A 20501-nucleotide genomic window follows, 5' to 3' on the forward strand; every position below is an offset into this window, starting at 1 on the left:
ACAGGTGCATCTCAATAAATTGGAATGTCGTGGAAAAGTTCATTTATTTCAGTAATTCAACTCAAATTGTGAAACTCGTGTATTAAATAAATTCATTGCACACAGACTGAAGTAGTTTAAGTCTTTGGTTCTTTTAATTGTGATGATTTTGGCTCACATTTAACAAAAACCCACCAATTCACTATCTGACACACGAGTTTCACAATTTGAGTTGAATTACTGAAATAAATGAACTTTTCCACGACATTCTAATTTATTGAGATGTACCTGTATATATGTGTATATATATATATATATATATATTATATTATATTTTATTTCATTTCATTTCATTTTATTTTATTTTATTTTTTATTTTATTTTATTTTATAAAAACAAACATACATAAGCAAAATAAACATGGATTGACCCAAAACTCTCTCACACTGACCAGAGGGCCAGCCTTGTTTTATTTTTATTTTTATTTTTTTATATTGCTATGATTATGTGTGAGTGGAGTGTTTAATTATGCTTGTGTGTGCATGCATGTCTGTTTTATGAAATGCGAACAAATGATCACAGTTGTGGTTGAGTGTGTTGAAGTCAGCTGATGATAAACTACTTCCTAAAGCCCACTTGCAGACAAGCAGATAAAAGACACTGCATCTCTTCTTCCCCTCCATCATTCCAGCACCTCTCCGCATTTCCCGTTTTCCCTTTCTCCATCTTTTCTGTTTATACACCCATCTCTCTTGCTCATACTCTCCATTTCGGTTTCTCTCACTAGGGGCTCTCTCTCCGTCTGTTCCACCACTGTTTATGTTCTTTCTTCTCTCTATCTTCTCTCTCTCTGCAGAAATGCTGAGGCGGCAGCAGCGCTCTGACTGAATTAAGATTGTATGATTGATGTGCAGCACTCTGAAACGAGAGCGAGAGAACGCGAAGGAAGCCGAAATGCAGGAAGGGAAGGAAGGAAGGCTGAAAGGGAAGGATAAGAGATCAGGGTGGAATAAGCAACTAAAAGCTTTTTAATATATGGCAGACAGACAGAGAGAAACATGCAGATGTCAGGGTGTGAAAGGTGCTGGATTTGACGTTAAAGACTGGAGAGAAAAAGGCATATGTGGAAAGACTGAAGGAAAAATGGAGGAATGAGAGAGAAGTTGAAGTGGAGAGAGTGAGTGAAAATGAGGCATGTCAAAATGACCAAGAGACTGTAAAGATGCAAATAGAGTGAAGGCGTTGTGACAGAAATGATGAGTGAATGTCTGTGGAAAAAACCTGTAATACTATATCTGAAACATATAAATACACACACCATGAGGCTCCTATCCTCATATACACTCACATTTTCACGGTGTTGTTTGGAAGTGAATTGGGAGACCAAAGGCTAGTTTTCAAAAAAAGAACACTTTTATTCAGCAGTACAAACTTTTGTAATTTTGTAAAATATTTTGATTCTATTTATCAAAGAGTCCTGAAAAAATGTATATCATAGTTTCCACAAAAGTAATAAGCAGCAAAACTAATCAATGTTTCTTGAGCACCAAGCTTTACCATTACAAGAATAAATTGCATTTTAAAATATATTAGAATAGAAAATAGTTACTTCAGATTTTAATTATATTTCACATTACGTTTTCCATTAAATAGATGCAGCCTTAAGCATAAGAGACTTTGTACAAAATAATAATAATAAAAACAAAAAACATTCAAGTTTACCATTCCCAAACTTTTTGAACGATGGTGAACATCGTTCAGCAGTGCATCTGCTATATTTATATTGAATATGAATCAGATTTTACATCCCTGCACATTAGAGCCGCTATCATCCTGTTAACTAACCTTTAGAACGATACACATGGTGAGATAGTAATTCTTTGATATAGGAAAGATTAAGAATATAAAAGCACACATATTTGTGGAGAAGTCGTCGAAAAACAAGGCAGGGGAGAGGGAGAGTTTCAAATAAAAGAGAAGTCCTCCTTTACACTATTATATAATATATAGCTCAATTTATTTAGCAAGTACAACTAGATTTTATTTTCCATAGGATTAGATCAGTTCACTCATGTTTTTGGGCAGTTTCCAGCAGTTTGTGGAAAATGAGCAGGCAATTATGTTTATATTACAGTCACACAGATCATAGCTGTAAAGAAGAATGCCTTGGATTTGTGGTTGAAACCAAAGTATGTATAGAGGATTCACTATATAATCTATATCAATATCACAACATAACAAACAGGACCTCAACCAGAACAGATCAATATAATCTCCGGCAGCAAACACATATATGTTTCAAATCGATGGATGGTGTGTGCTGCTGTTTCTATGTACCAAATATATCTGTTCAAGTAAGAGTGGAATCTAGAGCAATGCTTAAAGGGATAGTTCCTACAAAAATTAATATTATTATTTATTTATTTGATTTTGTGAAGATATTTTACAAACTGTTTTTGTTCATATAAACTCAGCAGGATCCAAAGCAACGTTGCTGATTGGATATTTTTAGCATTATCTTTTGGGTTTCATAGAAGATAGTCATACAGGTTGGGGATGAGATGAGGGTGAATAAATGGTGGCAGAATTTTAATTTTTGGGTAAACTGTTTATATGAGTATGTTTGTATTGAGTGTAATGTTACTCTGGTTGCAGAATCAGGATCTTTCTGCATATTGCATCAGTGAAACGGCCCTCATGTGTCTGCAGTTAGCATCCAGCAGTCAGCTCGGTGGCTAATACAGGTTTATTGCAGTGAAAACCATTAAAGGGATCCATGATGGAGGAAGAAAGCTATAGAGAGGCAGTTAGAGAGAGAGAGGAAATGAGAGAAGAGGGTGCTAAGACAGTGGAGTAACAAACGAATCTCTGTGAATCAAGAGTCACTTAGACCTCTAAAGACCCAAACGCAACAGGATGCTGAAGAATTTAACGTCAATAATAATAATAATAAACAGAAAAAGAGAGCGACAGTGAAAGAAATTGGTTTCAAGGAGGAGAGGGGACTCTTTAATCTGTCATGTATCTATTTTTAGTGTAGCGAATATAGAACAGGAGGGGGAATTCATAACTGAAGGCTTTTTAGCATGATGGATCACGCACACGCTCGCTTCAGGTCCCTCTGCAGGAAAAACAGAGCAATCGAGGAGAATCAGAATGAGATTTATTGCCAAGTATGCTTACACATACAAGGAATTTGTCTTGGTGACAGAAGCTTCCATGCATAGACAAAATGACAGTGACAAGACAGATAATAAAATAAGATAAGTGAATAAAAATAAATGTACATAAAATTACACAATAGGCATTATATGCATGTACAGATGCTATATACAAATGCAAGGGAATGTGAATAAGAGGTATGATATGCTAAATAAATATAAGTGTAAATAGTGTTGTGTGTTGCACGTTTATTGCACAGTGGAGACATTTAAACTGTTCATGAGGCCTGAGGAAAGAAACTTTTCTTATGCATGGATGTTCTGGTGTTCATTGCTCTGTAGTGCCGACCAGACGGCAACAGTTCAAAGAGAAAGTGGCCTGGATGCAAGGGATACAGCGTGATTTTTCCAGCCCTTTGCCTCACATGAGTACAGTTCTTGGAGAGTGGGAAGGGGATGACTCTCTGCAGTCCGGACTATCTGCTGTAGTCTTCTGAGGTCTGAGCCAAACCAGACAGTTACAGAAATGCAGAGGACAGACTCTATGACTGCGGAGTAGCACCTGTGAACTTCCTCAGCTGGTGAAGGAAATAAAAGTAAAAATAAAAAATTTTCACAATGAAACCTATATGAGTGTCCCATTTCCAGTCCTATTAGATGGTAGTGCCCAAGAACCTGAATGACTGTCACAGTACTGTTCAGAATAGGGAGGGGGAGTAATGCGGGAGTGTTTCTCGTAAAGTCCACCATCATCTCCACTTTTTTGAGTGTGTTCGGCTCCAGGACAGCCAGCTGTTTAAAGGGTTAGTTCACCCAAAAATGAAAATTAGCTTGTGTTTTACTCACCGTCGAGGCATCCTAGGTGTATATGAACAGTTGAACAGTCCACAAGTCGTCAAATACAGCGTGCGCATCCATAATAAAATGTGCCTCACACGGCTCCGAGGGGTGAATATGTAGTGCTCCTGTAGCAAATCCATGTGTTTTTGTAAGAAAAATATCCATATTTCAAACGTAATAAACACTTTTCTCTCACTTCCGGTATTTGTCATATGCGGAAGACATTCCGGCAGATGACGTAGCACGTCAGCGTTGCGTGATTAGTGACGAATGCGGAGAGAGAACAAAACAAAACGCCGGTCACGAATTAGAAGTAAAAACCGAGGATTTGCAAAGAAAAACATCGGAGGATTTCGATATAAACCAAGAGGAGACTGGTTTTCCTTTCCTTTGCTCCTATAAACAAACTCGCGAGACTAGCATATCTCAGAGGCACGCTGCGCATACGTGCTGCATCATCCGCCGGAATGGCTTCCGCGTAAAACACAGTCTAATTTTCATTTTTGGGTGAACTAACCCTTTAACCTCTCTTCTGTATGCAGATAAGTTGTCATATTCGATGAGGCCAATGACTGTGGTGTCATCTGTAAACTTCAGAAGCTTAACAGAGGGGTTGTAGAGGTGCAGTCATTCATGTACAGGGAGAAGAGCAGTGGGGAGAGCACACATCCCTGGGGGGCACCAGTGCTGATGGTACAGGTATTGGATGTGAATTTCCACAGCCTCAATAGCTGCTGTGTATCTGTCAGAAAGCTGGTGACCCATTGACAGCTAGAGAGAGGTACTGAGAGCTGGGTTAATTTGGTCTGCAGGAGAACATGTGTTGAAACCAGAACTGAAGTCCACAAACAGGATCCTCACTGGAGTGTCGAGATGTTGCAGGATGTAATGCAGTCTCATCATGCTTGCAGAAGAATGTAAATGTTTACAAGAATGAAGAAGGAAAACTCGCACGGCGAGTAGAAAGGCTTACAGTTGATGAAGAGCACTTCTAGATTAGGCCAGTAGTACTCCTTCAATGTTGTTACATCAGTACATCAGTTTTCTTTGATGTAAAATCGTGTCCCATTGCCTCTTGTTTTCCTGCTGATTCTGTGTTGCAATTCGCTCTGAAACAGCTGGAAGCCTGGCAGATGTAACATGCTGTACGGAATGGCTTTGTTCAGCCAGATTTCTGTGAGAAACAGAGCAGCAGATTTTAAAAAGTCCTTATTTGTTTGGGAAAGGAGAAGTTCATCCATTTTGTTGGGGAGGGAGTGTAGATTCGCCAGATGGATACTAGGCAGCGCAATTCTTAAGCTCAGTTTTCTGAGTCTGACCAACTCACCGGCTCACTTCACACACTTGCACATCTTGGAGCGTTTGAGGAGGAAAGGAAAATGCAAAGTTGGAGACAGGAAAACCACGGTGTGCCAAAGAAGAAATAGAGAATGGGAAAGCGAGTCCTCTGTTGGCGAGAGCCCTTGCTGAGTCTTGTGGTCTCATCAGCTCCATTTCTCCCTAAAGCACATTGTCACCTACACCCTTTCCAGTATGTCTGTGTATTAAACACATGCAGTTACCTGCACCCAGAAAGTCCTGTCAACTCAAAGGTCAAATTTACAATGAGATTCTCATTTTGATTTTTAATGCAGGAAGTGGCAGAAGTGTTTATTTGAGCTTGATTTTTTTAGATTAAATGTGCAAACTAAAGTCAGTCATTTTCTCTTTCAGTTGGCAATGGGACAAGGAAATGCGTCGAAGTTGGAACCAAATTACAGAAATGCGCAACAATGTAATATGGAAGTGCAGACAATGGAGGTCACATGACTTGCCGCCCGTTAAGCTGTGCCAATGCAAAGTTTCTAAAGCCTGGAGGACTAAATGACCGTATTAGACGTCTCTCCTCTCCTCTCAAGTGCTTTCTGATAATATAATATGGAGATTTTAGTTGTGATCAGTCAAGCATCAATATGCTGATGCTTGATAATGCAGTGTGTGCATTGAAAGGGAGTGTACATTACTATTGTGTGTGAGGTGATGCAAAAAGTGCATGTAGGGACAAGAAGAGGTGGTCATGGGAAGGTTATAATGACACTAATGAGGGCAAATAGAAAATTACAGTTGGGGTGTTTACGATGCATATACTGTATTGTATATTTTATCATCTATGTTATGTTAAGCAAATAATAATAATAATAATAATCGGCAGGGATCCCAGACCAATACAATTAGTGTGCCTCCTCTATTTTAAAACCCACGAGTCACCACTAGTAAGAAGGGGGAATATATATGGGGGAAAACATTGTATATCTTTGGCTGTGTTGGATATGTGTGCAAACTTTTTAATTAAAGCAAAAGCGATTGAAAGAGGGACTTGGCACCATCACTACCTCTTATTAGTCTAATACACGTTTAAACTGCTGATGGAGAGATGCAGTAGACTCTCTCAAATGCTAGCCAACTCTCCATTTGACAGCTCTTCTGCCTTTCTCTCTCTCTCCCTTTCTCTGTTGCCAGCTCTCTCTGTCATTCCTTTTCTTTTCCTCCTCATTTAAATACATCTACATTCTCATTATTTCCTTCTCTGTCTTATTTTTCTCTCCTCCTTTCTTTCAGTCACCATCGTTGTCTCACTTGCTCTCTATCTCTCTATCCAAGTCTTAAAATTGAGATGTGAATTATTAAGGGCACATTATGAGCTGTGGACAGCTTTACTACTGCAACTGAATATTATTTTTCAGGAACATATCATCAGCGTTGTGCAACTGCATGATTAGTAGGTAGATACAGACACAGAGCGAGAGAGAGAAGACGGTTGAAATGAGAAGGGAAGATTTGCTTTCACGCTGAAGGAAACATCTGTGTTGGTTTAGTAGTTTAGTGTGCGGCACTCTGCATGATCTCTATTCGTGGTTTCTGCCGTGAAGGGTTTACACAAAAATGCTCCACATTGTGTTTCTCAGAGCAGTCACTCCACACATGCTCACTTCACATGCAGTCTCATATTGACTGCTTCATCCACAGACCTGTTTGCCTGATAAGCAAACCAAAGGAGGTCCAATGGGGTCCTTCATATAAGCCAGCACCAATCTTTTAAATTACTTCATGAGATGTGAGAGCAACATGTCTGTACTCCTTAAGTCCTATGATTTGTGGTTTCTTTGGGATGTGGATGATGGTGGAGCTTTTGAAGCAGCAGGGAACTTTGCACAGCAGTGATCTGTTGAAGATCTTTGTGAAGATAGGGGTCAGCTGGTCAGCACAGGTCTTCAGACAAGCTGGTGAAACACCGTCAGGGCCTGGTGCTTTTCTTTGTCTTCTATTTCTTAAAGACCCAGCACACATCCTCTTCACAGATTGTAAGTACAGGAGGGAGGGAGAGGGGAGTGCTGGAGGTGTGGAGGTGTAATGTCAGAGTGTTTTTGGCCTGATTATACAAGACACTGTCCCCACATGCAGGCAGGCATGCAGGCATGTAATGTGTTGTTTGTATTTTGGCAGTTAACAGTTGAGGTTTGCTTTGGTAAAGTCCTCAGGAATAATAATAAGAGAGTCCGGGTGTTGTTTCTCTGTGTCTGTGATCTTATCAGCCAGCTGTTGCAGCGCTGCGTTCACACACACTTGCAGAGGAATGTAAAAGCTTACGAGAAAGAACAAGGAAAACTAGTGCGAGTAGAAAGGCTTACAGTTAATGAAGAGCACTTCTAGATTAGGCCAGTAGAACTCCTTCAACGTTGTTACATCAGTACACCAGCTTTCTCTTTTTTTTATAAAATCATGTCCCATCGCCTCTTGTTTCCTTGTTGATTCTGCGTCGCAATTCGCTCTGAAACAGCTGGAAGCCTGGCAGATGTAACACGCTGTCTAGAATGGCTTTGGTCAGCCAGGTTTCTGTGAATCACAGAGCAGCAGAGTTTAAAAAGTCCTTATTTGTTTGAGAGAGGAGAAGTTTGTCCATTTTTTTGGGGAGGGTGTGTAGATTCTTCAGTTGGATACTAGGCAGCGCAATTCTAAAGCGCGCGGTCTGAGCCTGACCAACACACCGGCTCGCTTCTCATGCTTTCACATCTTGGAGCGTTTGAGGAGGAAAGGAAAATGCAAAGATGGAGACAGGAAAACCACGGTGTGCCAAAGAAGAAATAGAGAATGGGAAAGTGAGTCCTCTGTTGACGAGAGCCCTTGGTGAGTCTTGTGGATTCTTTCTTTTAATTTGTAGGGTTGTTTTTTTTGTTTCAGTTTAAATGTGATCATCTCATCAGCTCCATTTCTCCCTAAAGCACATTGTCAGCTTTAATCTAGAGCACAGAAACCATTCTTTAAAAAAACCCTTCACTCTCTCCAGCATGTCTATGTGTATCAAACGCATGCAGTTAACTGCACCAAGAAAGTCCTGTTAACTCAAAGGTCAAATTTACAATGAGATTCTCATTTTGATTTCATGCAGGACGTGTTTATTTGAGCATGATTTTTTAGATTAAACACATGTACACAATAGTTAAAGGTGTGTGCAAACTAAAGTCAGTCATTTTCTCTTTCAGTTGGCAATGTGACAAAGAAATGCGACAAAGTTGGAACCAAATTACAGAAATGCGCAACAATGTAGTACAGAAGTGCAGACAATGGAGGTCACATGACTTGCTCCCCGTTAAGCTGTGCCAATGCAAAGTTTCTAAAGCCTGGAGGACTTGTGCATTGGAAGGGAGTGTACAGTACTCTTGTGTGTGAGGTGATGGAAAAAGTGCATGTAGGGACAAGAAGAGGTGGTCATGGAAAGGCTATAATGACACTAATGGAGGCAAAAAGAAAATTACAGTTGGTTTGTTTACCATGTTTTCTCATCTATACATTTAGAAAAAAGAATTGCCCTCAGAAGTTTGCTGAATCTGACAAAACCTCCCATTGGGGACATCCTTAATGGTAAAAATGATTAATACATTTTTTTAATGCAAATACGTTGTTGTAACAACGTTTGTAGATCGGGAAGAAGGAAGCGGGAACCAGCGAACATTTAAACATAAACTTTAATAAATAAATAAACCAACACAAAACAAAGTAAAAGCGGCAGCCCCTCACGGACGACCTCCGCGTAAAACATAACAAAACAACAACATAAATAGTCCAGGTCTGGTCCTCTCTCGTCCTTCACTGTCGTCGCTCCTCCTTTTATCCTTACAGAGCTCCTCCATGGGACTCGAGACCGGTGAGTGGCGCAGGTGTCGCTCATTATCATTTATTCCACCGGCCTCGCTCCGTTCCCACGGCTCTCAGCCCCGCCCCACTCGTCACAGTTGTCTTTTAGGGATAAGGATAAAGGTTAGTTCTCACATAGCCAAACGACATAAGCTGCAATGTGGACTAGAGTTTGTTTTACTCCTAGAAGTTCTTGCTCCGCTAATCAGATTATAGTTTGCCCAATCAAGCTTTTTTGTAAATGTTGAAATTAATGTTAACTAAGATCAATAAATGCTTTAGAAATATTATACATTCTTAATTTCACCATCTTGGAATTATAATTATAAGGTTTACTTATAATTTGTTTTAAAAAATGAAATTAGTGCTGTAACAATATATCAACATGGTATATGTCGAGGAGAGAACTGGCTCCCTTACTGAGCCTGGTTTCTTTCTCCCAAGGTTTTTTTTCCTCCATTTCTGTCACCGATGGAATTTTGGGTCCTTGCCACTGTCGCCTTTGGCTTGCTTAGTTGGGGACTCAATTTCTGGGAACATTGTTGAACTGAACTGTGTTGGACGATTACATCATTGAATCAACAATGAACTGACTTTAACTGATAAACTGACTATTTCAATTGTCCTCTTACATTATCAGCTCACGTTTTTCTTGTTTAACACTGTAAAACAAGAAAACACTGCTTTGACACAATGTGTATTGTATAAAGCGCTAAAAAAGAGGAAAAAAAAGAAAAAAACACACTGTTTCTGATATTAATAAAACATGACGGCAAATTATATTTGAATGGATTGTTATTGCTGCTTCCATAGACATCAGTGTGTATTTTACAAACTCTAAATGTTTTGTTTTACTGGTACTCATGTGTATTTCAAAGTCTGAAACCTAAAATAAGTTGTGATATATGACAAGCGCTGAGTGCGCCTGTCTCTGGCTCAGCATCAGCCAAAGCACGAAATCACAATTTGAATCTGGCAGTAATGAGACGTCACAACATTCTAAATCTCATATGTGGGACAGTACTCCCAGGGCCACAGAAATAACGATCCCACATGTGGGACTGTACCACTCAAAAGGTTAAACTGCTGATGGAGAGATGCAGTAGATTCTCTCAAATGCTAACCAACTATCCATTTCACAGCTCTTCTGCTTTTCTCTCTCTCTCTTTCTCTGTTGCCAGCTCTCTCTGCCATTTCTTTTCTTTTCCTCCTCATTTAAATACATCTATATTCTCACTGTTTTCCTTCTTTGTCTTTTTTCTCCTCCTCTCTTTCAGTCACCCTTGTTGTCTCTCTTGCTCTTCATCTCTCTATCCAAGTCTTAAAATTGAGATGTGAATTATTAAGGGCCCATTATGAGCTGCGGACAGCTTTACAACTCCAACTGAATATAATTTTTTCATGAACATATCATCAGCGTTGTGCATCTGCATGATTAGTAGGTAGATACAAACACAGAGCGAGAGAGAAGACTGTTGAAATGAGAAGGGAATATTTGCTTTCATGCTTAAGGAAACATTGTTTAGTAGTTTAGTGTGCGGCACTCTGCAGCATCTCTATTCGTGGTTTCTGCCGTGAAGGGGTTTACGCAAATGCTCCACATTTCCATTCTCAGATCAGCCACTCTGCACATGCTTACTTCAGCGCTCGAATGGTTACTATGGATACCACTTTAAGTCTCCCAGCATGCACTGTACTGTTAGCCATGTTAGCCCTGAGCTAACTGTGTTGGTGATTTCAATGAGCTCTGAATAAATAAGTATGTGTGTGAGTGTGTTTCAAAGGAATGAGTTAGTCATGATGTGAGCACTGAGTTTTTTTTTTTTTGCTTCACAAAATAACTGATGTACTTTAAACAACTTGAGTTACACTGTATGCAGACAGATTGAGGTGAATTCAGGAGCCATGTTCACATGCTTGCATAATGCATATAGAATGAGACAGATGTGGTCTGCGATATCGTCTCACATACTTGAGATGCTGAGGACCATGCACAATTGGTGGCTGACTAAATACTTTTTTGCCCCACTGTAAGTGTTTTTTCAAAGTTGCAAATAAAACACATTTTTTAGAGTGTTTTACAAGAAAGTACAGTTTCTTTCTACTTAAAAATTGCATGTTTTTTTCAGTGTGTTACTTGTGTCAGACTCTGGTCTGTGTTTTGTGTGTGTTTGCTCCTCATGTGCCTTTCTATGTTTCCTTATTTGGTCATTTTCCTGTCCTTGTTTAGTTTAATTATGATTCCGTTCAGCTGTGTTCTATTAATTACCCTTGTATTTAAGTTCCTGCCTGTTCAGTTTCCCTTTTGTCTGGTCTACTCGTTACGTGGATGTGTTTCCTGCTGTCTCCTGTGTTTATGTACCCTGTGTTCCATGGATTAAACACTGTTTCGTATATTCCGCCGGGCGCGCTGAAGACAAGCCCGCCAGCTGCTCAGAAGTTAAGCCTGCCGGACGCTCCGAAGACAAGCCCACCGGCCTCACCGTTGTCAAGACGGCTGGCCACGGCTCCCACAAGCCCGCTGGTCGCTCCAGAGTCAAGTTTGCCGGCCACTCTGAAGTCAAGCCCGCCAGCCGTGGCTCCCCCAAGCCCGCCGGCCGCTCCTGAGTCAAACCTGTCGGCCGCTCTGAAGAAAGGCCCGTCTGCTGCCCCAGAGGTCGCTCCAGTGATGGCTCCAGCCCCAGAGCTCATTCCAGTGTTGGCTCCAGCCCTGGAACGTACTCCAGTGTCGGCTCCAGCCCCGGAACTCTCTCCAGTGAGGGCTCCTGCTCCCGAGTATAGCCCACGGAGGGCTCCTTCTCCCGAGTATAGCCCACGGAGAGCTCCTGCTCCCGAGCATAGGAACTCTGGTCCGTGTTTTGTGTATGTTTTGCTCCTCATGTGCCTTTCTGTGTTTCCTTATTTGGTCATTTTCCTGCCCTTGTTTAGTTTAATTAAGATTCCGTTCAGCTGTGTTCTATTAATTACCGTATTAATTGAAGTATTAATTACTCGTTACGTGGATGTGTTTCCTGTTGTCTCCTGTGTTTATGTACCCTGTGTTCCATGGATTAAAGACTGTTTCGTATATTCCTCGTCTCCTCGCTCCTTAGTTCTGGTTATTCGGTTATGTGTCGTGACAAATTGCCATTAGTTCGTAAAGAGTAAAAGCTTCAAGAGTTAAATATTAAAGTTATATTATATGATGTTAACAAAATTGAGGTTTATGGTTAAGAACATACCAGTGGGATATAAAACAATAAGTAATAATAATTATAATAATAATTATTAAATATTTTCTCTGAAAACATCTAATAAAATATTATCTTCTTATAAAATATTTACATTGTATATAAGTATAAAATGTGTGTGTGTGTGTGTATATATATATATATATATATATGTATATATACATACTTATACACACAGTATCAAAGTTTCATGACATTTCTTCATGACATGATATTTCTGGAACCATATAGTGAATTTAAATATTTAATTAATCAAAGTTATTATAAAATGTTACTAGAGTGTGTAGCAGTCATCGCAATGACTGCATGTTTTTGTGTCTGTGTGCTTATGTGTGTCACACACATGACGTAAGTGGTTATGACAAGTGCTGAGAGTGTGTATCAGTGCCAGTGGCAGCTGGTAAAGAGACACACAGTAACTGGATAATGAGTGCTCTATTTCAGCCAGGCTGAATCTGTCTACACTCATCTGTTTAATACAGCCCTGCAGCCCTCTGTGTGTGTGTGTGTGTGTTTATTTTTGTATGTATATGTGTGAGCCCAGGCCTACAGCTCTGTATCACTCACACTTGAATGCACATGGTTATCCAAACTCTGCAAGAAGACATTATATGTGCATGATTTGTTGTTGTCCTATTGTTATTTTCTGAATACTTTTATTCTTAACATTCCAGAATGATCAAATTAATATTTTGACATTATATATTTTTTGCAACATTCCAAAGTTCATACAGTTTTAGTTTGCATAGTGATTTAAAAATACTTTTGAATTGTAAATATGTTTGATATGAAGAATCCAGTTTTTTTTAACCTTAACTCTGCCTCTTACTCCATTTGAGTGGATGATTCTGACCACCATCATTGCCAACTGCATCGTACTGGCTCTTGAACAACACTTACCAGATGGAGACAAAACTCCACTGTCAGAACGACTGGTAAAGTGGAACACGCACATTCTTAGTGAAATCTTAATGGGGACATTGCATAGACTTCTGTTTTAGTTATAAGCACTATAGTCTACCCAAAAATGAAAATTTGTTAAGAATTTTCTCACCCTCGGGCCATCTAAGATGTAGATGAGTTAGTTTCTTCATCTGAACAGATTGGGAAAAATTTAGCTTTACATCACTTGAACTATTCCTGTTGCTATATTTAGGGACAAGTGTACACCCAGATCCTGATTTGTAAAAACGGTACAAAAATTAAGTAAATAAACTTTTAGGTTAACTATATTTTCAACAAATTTTCATTTTTGGGTGAACTATTTTTTGAGTAGGTACACACACAGTAAAAGAGTAGTTAAAACTTACTTTTCAAGTTGAGAGTCATCTGTAAATACAGGGACTGTTTGAAAGTATCCACAAAGATTCACAAATTTTGATAATCACAAAGACAAAAGCACTGAGAATGTTTTAAGTGAAAATTCATTTTCTAATAATCCCATCTGTGGTTTTATTTCTCTCGCAGGAAGATACAGAGCCCTATTTCATTGCAATTTTCTGCTTCGAGTCGGGGATTAAGATTCTTGCACTGGGATTTGCCTTCCACAAGGGCTCCTACCTGAGAAACGGCTGGAACGTGATGGACTTTGTAGTGGTGCTCACTGGGTGAGTTATTCAAACACACACTCTAGTGTCATAGTAAAATAGAATGAAATAGAATTGGAGCTGCTCGATTTATGAGTCAATATTAACAATTATTAGATGGCTCTCTGGAATACTTGATTCTAGTTGGTAGATGGTGGCATTCTAATGTCAAATATTTTTGTATAATTATTTGTATTTTCTGTGGAGTTAGGGGCTCTTTTTGGTCGATTCATTAAAAGAGTCATTTGTTCATGATTCAAAGTACAGTAGTCATTATTTTTATGCAGCCAGAGGTGACAAAACAATACAAAATGTGTTTTACTTAGAATTTCATGGCCTTTTTAAGTTCATAACAAGATCTGTAGAATGCCTAATGACTGACTGACTGCACAGTGTCTGTAACATGTACTAAAATATGTATTTTCCGTATGGCCTAAACTAGCCCAGAGAAAGTCACGCCCATTCTGAAACTGTGTGTGTAAAGCAGTGCTATGTACACAGCAGAGGTCTGGTTGGACGCTGGTTCCCTCATGCCTTAATGAACACTTTTTCTCACACACACATACATGCACACACACACACACACACACACACACACACACACACACACACACGCATACATGGATTCTCAAACAGGTAGATCACAGCAGCACTGTAGGGAGCAACCATCAGGGCAAGTCTGAAATGTCACCTCACAGGAAAGCAGAGAGAGAAAGAGAGAGAGAGACAGACGAGTGTGTTTTAGGGGATGTGTTGTAGTATTGCAGTGCTAAAGAAGGCAGGGCCATGTGATTCCATTACGCCATTCCCCAGGGCTTTGGAATATTGGAAAATTAGAAGGAGAGAGAGAAGGTGTTGGTTTATGTGAAAAGACGTATAGCTGGAGGAGGAGGAGATTAGAGGCTAATGGAAGAATCCAAGATGGAGTGAAAACCCTGAAAACCTTTAATTTCCATGTTGGTCCCAGTTAATTTATCCTGGTTAGTGCTGGTTTGGTGATGGTCTTGCTGGTGGAACAGGAAAATTCTCGTCAACTAGCATGATAATTATAACTGACTAAAGGAGACTTGCTTGTTAAAGAATTAGTGCACCTATCTTTGTCATCATTTACATTTCTTTCATACATGGAACAAAAAGTATTTTTTGTCAAACTGCTCTTTATAATAAAATGAAAGTGAACAGTGACACATTTGTCCATAGTGTCACTGATTTGTGTGGGAAAAAAGCAACTTGGACATTCCAATAAATATCTTTTTATATACACACTAACATTCAAAAGTTTGGGGTCTGTAAGATTACTTAATCAAAGAAATTGATACTTTTATTTAGCAAAGATGCTATAACAGTAAAGACCTTTATAATGTTATAAAAGAGTTATAATTAATTTATATGCTGTTCTTTTAAACTTTCTGTTAATAAAAGAATCCTAAAAAATGTATCATGGTTTCCACAAAAATAAATGTTGATAATAAAAATAAATGTTGCATGAACCTCAGCATAAATCAGTATATTAGAATGATTTCTGAAGGATCATGCGACACTGGAGACTGGAGTAATGATGCTTAAAATACAGCTTTGTCATCACAGGAATAAATTACATTTTAAAATATTTATAAAAATGGGGGGGAAAAAGAAGACACTTATATTAAATTGTGATAATATTTCACAACATTACTGTTCTACTGTATGAAACTGTAGAAATGTATTTTTAGTGTAAGAAAGAAAGCCTTACAGGTTAGAAACGATATAAGGTGAATAAATGCAGATTTTTTTTTTTAGTGTACTGTCCCTTTAAGAAGACTAGTAGGGACACCAACATACCAGCATTCAAAACACACCATTTGCTAGTCACCAGCAGTGCTTGTCTATTCAACAGGGAACTAGTGAAAGTAGAAATGAAGAGGAGGAGGGGAGCAAAACTAGAACATGGAGGACAGAGGTGGAAGGGGAGAGAAAGAGAATGAGAACGAGGGAAACGTAAAGGAGCAGGGCAAGCGTGTGCGCTTTCGTAAGCTGCTGCAGTAGCCTGCTTTTCACTACTGCAGATGATCAATCAACTAGCCCTGCTTTTAAACACAGGCAGATCTTCACACACACAAACAGCTGCAAAACTGAACATGGCTAATCATTAACTACATCCTCAATACACATTTTTACTCAACGTCGACTTCTGTGTGTGCATATTGGACACATTTGTAAGCCTCAGCTGGCTTTCACAGCAGTATCTCTGTTGTGAGTATGTGTGTGTTAGAAAGAAAGAGCTGCACTTTGATGATAAAATGCATCCTCCTCCATGCTACTTCCTGCAGCTTTGATTTCTATATACAGTCATACTCATACACACCTTTACCTACTGAAACAAACACGTAGTAGGGATGGGTAGTATTCCCAGTATTTAATCGGTCCCAGGGCTAAATTATGAAAGGCCGGAGTATCGATAAGCTCTGATGTTAACGGTTCTGCTATCGGTACTGGAGAAATTAATAAAACACACTTACATTTATTATTGCTACATATACATTATCTTGCAAATTCTATCTCACCAGAGTCGCCAGCTGTTTTTCAAACATTTGTCTATGATGCATTTTTGCTATTCGCAATTCAGAAGCGAGATCTGGAGGAGCTTTAGCACGCGCAACATGAAAGCCCTGTTTAATTATGATAGAAGAGAGAACTAAACATTCAAACATCTGCTTACACTTTAGGCCTGTGGCTGTTTTATTAAAGGGGTCATGTGATGTTGCTAAAAAAAATATTATTTGGTGTATTTGGTGTAATGCAATGTGTTTATGCGGTTTAAGGTTAAAAAAACACATTATTTTCCACATACTGTACATTATTGTTTCTCCTCTATGCCCCGCCTTTCTGAAACACGTCGATTTTTACAAAGCTCATCGTTCTGAAAAGCGAGGTGTGCTCTGATTGGCCAGCTATCCAGTGTGTTGTGATTGGCTGAATACCTCAAGCATGTGACAGAAATGTTACGCCCCTTACCATACTGTGTTTCCATCATACAGTCTATGGTTTCCATGTGTCCTGGCGCGACGAGAAAAAACCAATAAAACCCATTACAAACGAGGCATTTGTTGCATCCAGTGGGGACATAATTATTGATTGTAATGACTTATACTGTATTTTTACGCTTTGCATTGCGTATTGCGCCGTGTAAACATAAAACCACGTCTGCATTTGTGATCGGAGAAATGACAAACAATAAGCGCTACTCTACACTGCTCAAACTCGCGTTTTAATCATCAGTGGCAAATTCTTTAAATATAAAAAACTTACTTACAGGCTCTTACAGAAGCACCAGACTGTCCTTGCAAAGTTGGAACTGCCCCACTTTATAGAAACATTATGTCCTCTTTTGGAAGGCCAAACAAAGTAGTTTCGCTTTCACAACGAAACACACAGCGGCTTGAGTGAGCGACGCCCGGCGGATTCGACAAAGGAGGCTTGCGGCAACCACATGTGACGACCCCGGGCTGGACTCTGCTTCGTCCACGGTGAAAGCCGATCTGGCGATTGACAGCGCGAAGTTGATGTTTTTCCTCAGCGACCAGCATGGATCAGCTCTAGGCATGACAAGGCAGATATCTTCCTCTTTTGGAAGGCAAAACAAAGTAGTTTCGCTTTCACAATGAAACACACAGCATATTCACAACATGGCGGCGGCAGCAACAATACTACAGCAAAAATAAAAAACTTTCTTTGCGTGAACATTTGGGCGGTGTTATGCCAATCTGCCCACACAGTGAAGTAGACATGTGGGGGCGTGTTTAAACGAGGCATTTTAGGAGGGCATGGACAAGTCTTAAATTTTATAAAGAATATCCCTTTGGATTTGAGACTTTAGTCTTTGCAACTTTACAGATCTTCTTTATGCACCAAGAGCTTGTAACACTCCAAAGAGAAAGGAAAAATTGGAATTGCGTCATATGACCCCTTTAAGCAAATTTTTTTTTTTTTTTTTGATTTTGGCTTCTAAGGATTATACAAAAGAAGACATGAGGTAAAGCCATTAAAAACTAGCTGCGTTTCGTCTTGCGCAACTTCTTGCCCTTCACAGCGGTGCGCATTCGTTCCTCCCTAAAACCCAAACTTAACGTCAGAATCAGCTCAATCGGTGATTGTTGTAAAATGCCGTCTTTACTGTTGCTAAATTGCGGGACATGTTTGATAATAAAACGTTGAAAGCACAATCCGCACAAGAGACGCGCTGTTCCCCAGGCTGAAATGTGTGCGCGCGGCATGCTCCAATACGGACAAACAAATTACACTTTGAGCTTCGGGTGGATGTCCAAACGATCAAATACACACATAATTATGTCAAAATGGCCGGCTTGGAGAGTATTTGCTTAAACACAGTTTATGTCTTAAGTGGAGGAGAACAGTTGTGAGAAAATCCGATGTGTGTCAATATATTGTCTTAAAGTGACAGACTGGCGCTTGGGCCATCAAAATGCAAATCTGCTCTTAATCTGAATAACTTTATAGCTTTAATAAGCATTAGTCTATCAATACATACACTGAAAACTATGCAGAGTTCATTTACATTTGATCACTTTTAGATTTCTTTTGTAGGCTATTACTTACCTGAACAGTAATGTTAGTAGAACTTCATGGGAAAATGACAGCACTGTTTATTTCATTTCATTTGTATATTTGTTTTATTGTATTTGTCAGTTTGTTTTACTTTGTTTCTTTGTTCGTGTTCTTACGGTATCTTATGAAAACTATGCAGTGTTCATTTACATTTGATTACTTTTAGATTTCTTTTGTAGGCTATTACTTACCTGAACAGTAATGTTAGTAGAACTTCATGGGAAAATGACAGCACTGTTTATTTCATTTCATTTGTATATTTGTTTTATTGTATTTGTCAGTTTGTTTTACTTTGTTTCTTTGTTCGTGTTCTTACGGTATCTTATCTTATGTATAAAACCATAAAAATGCCTGCACACTGGTGCATTTACAAATTGATGTATAAATGATTAAATATTTATTTTACATTTCAGAATATAAAGCAATGTTAATTCAATATTTGTTTTATTGTATTTGTCAGTTTGTTTTACTTTGTTTCTTTGTTCGTGTTCTTACGGTATCTTATCTTATGTATAAAACCATAAAAATGCCTGCACACTGGTGCATTTACTGTTTTATATTCGTTTCATTAAATATTTATTTTACATTTCAGAATATAAAGCAATGTTAATTCAGCTCTTAATTTGTCATATACAGGGCTTAATTTGTTCCGGAACAAGTCTATCCCTGATCTGGCACCTCCGAATTTGTCTGAAATCTGATCCGGCACCTCATTTGACAGATCCCCTCCTCACGCGCCACTGAAAGACGCTTGTGTTGACCTATAGTGTGCATATATTTCATGAAAAAACTTCTATTATGAGCAGGCTTGCCTAGCATCTACATTTGAAACAACAAACTTGAGCATGCAAAGAGATGCGACGTGGCTGCTCTCACAAACCCGAATGCACGGATCCAATACTGATACACATGCGTTTTCTTTCTCAGATGTTTACATTTAGTTAAGACAATACCAACTGTGCTTACGAGGATAATCGCCATTTTTTTGTGTGTATTTGGCCGCGTAAGCGAAACAAGCTGCGAAATATAACTCAATTTGGTACTCGCGAGGTGGAGCGATATGCACGCTATGGTCGTGACTGTGAGCGCACAGAAAACCCCCTTTGGAGCACGCGAGTATGGAATGGCTTAAACTTAAAAAGATGTGCAAATTATAGAGTTTTGTGACGATGCAACAATGACTCGATTAGGCAAGTGACAATTCTGTCGACTGTCCCGAAACCCAAGCAAAAGTCTTGTATCGCAGCGTGCAGTAGTGCAGATGAGATGCGCTGTTGTGAAGCCGCTTTGAGAGTGAGAGAAGATGCGGTACAGCTGAATCACTCACGCTGTTTTCAAGTGACTGATTTAATCTGATAGTATGTGTGGATTTATATACTTATCTAACCTACATGCTCTATTGAATATCTTTGCAGGAATTTCCCTCATTAAACTCGAAAGCAGATTAAACATAATTCTATTATACAGAGATTTAAGGGAAAAAATCTGTTTCTGTTTTTTTGGCCGTTTTAAAATTTCATGACTTTTCTGTTTTTTTCATGACCGTAAGAAGATGCACGCTGTTAATCACGTAAGATGGTCCTCCATTGCGCGAATGCGCCGTTACCTCTCCCTCCTCTAATCATGCCGGATCCATCACCCCACTTTGTTCCGGGACCTCTTATTTAAGCACTGGTCATATATATATATATATACAGTGGGTACGGAAAGTATTCAGACCCCCTTAAATTTTTCACTCTTTGTTATATTGCAGCCATTTGCTAAAATCATTTAAGTTATTTTTTTTTCCTCAATGTACACACAGTACTTATTTTCCACCATAATTTGCAAAAAAATTCTTTAAAAATCCTTCAATGTGATTTTCTCATGGTTGAGGTATACTAATATCCTCTGCGTCTCAATCGGGCTCAAATTGATAAGCAATATAG

At 39.1% G+C, this 20501-nt stretch overlaps 1 protein-coding gene across 1 annotated transcript in view; it reads left to right on the plus strand.

Moving 5' to 3' along the window:
* cacna1ab (calcium channel, voltage-dependent, P/Q type, alpha 1A subunit, b) overlaps positions 1–20501 on the plus strand; it is a 149880-nt gene that overhangs the window by 51659 nt on the left and 77720 nt on the right. Inside the window, exons 4-5 of the mRNA XM_016239385.1 lie at positions 13212–13317; positions 13850–13989. Of these exons, the coding sequence (XP_016094871.1) occupies positions 13212–13317; positions 13850–13989 (246 nt within the window). The remainder of the gene's footprint in view (positions 1–13211; positions 13318–13849; positions 13990–20501) is intronic.

This window comes from Sinocyclocheilus grahami, unplaced genomic scaffold (genome assembly GCF_001515645.1).
Source record: "Sinocyclocheilus grahami isolate Dianchi unplaced genomic scaffold, SAMN03320097.WGS_v1.1 scaffold20.1, whole genome shotgun sequence".
NCBI lineage: Eukaryota > Metazoa > Chordata > Actinopteri > Cypriniformes > Cyprinidae > Sinocyclocheilus > Sinocyclocheilus grahami.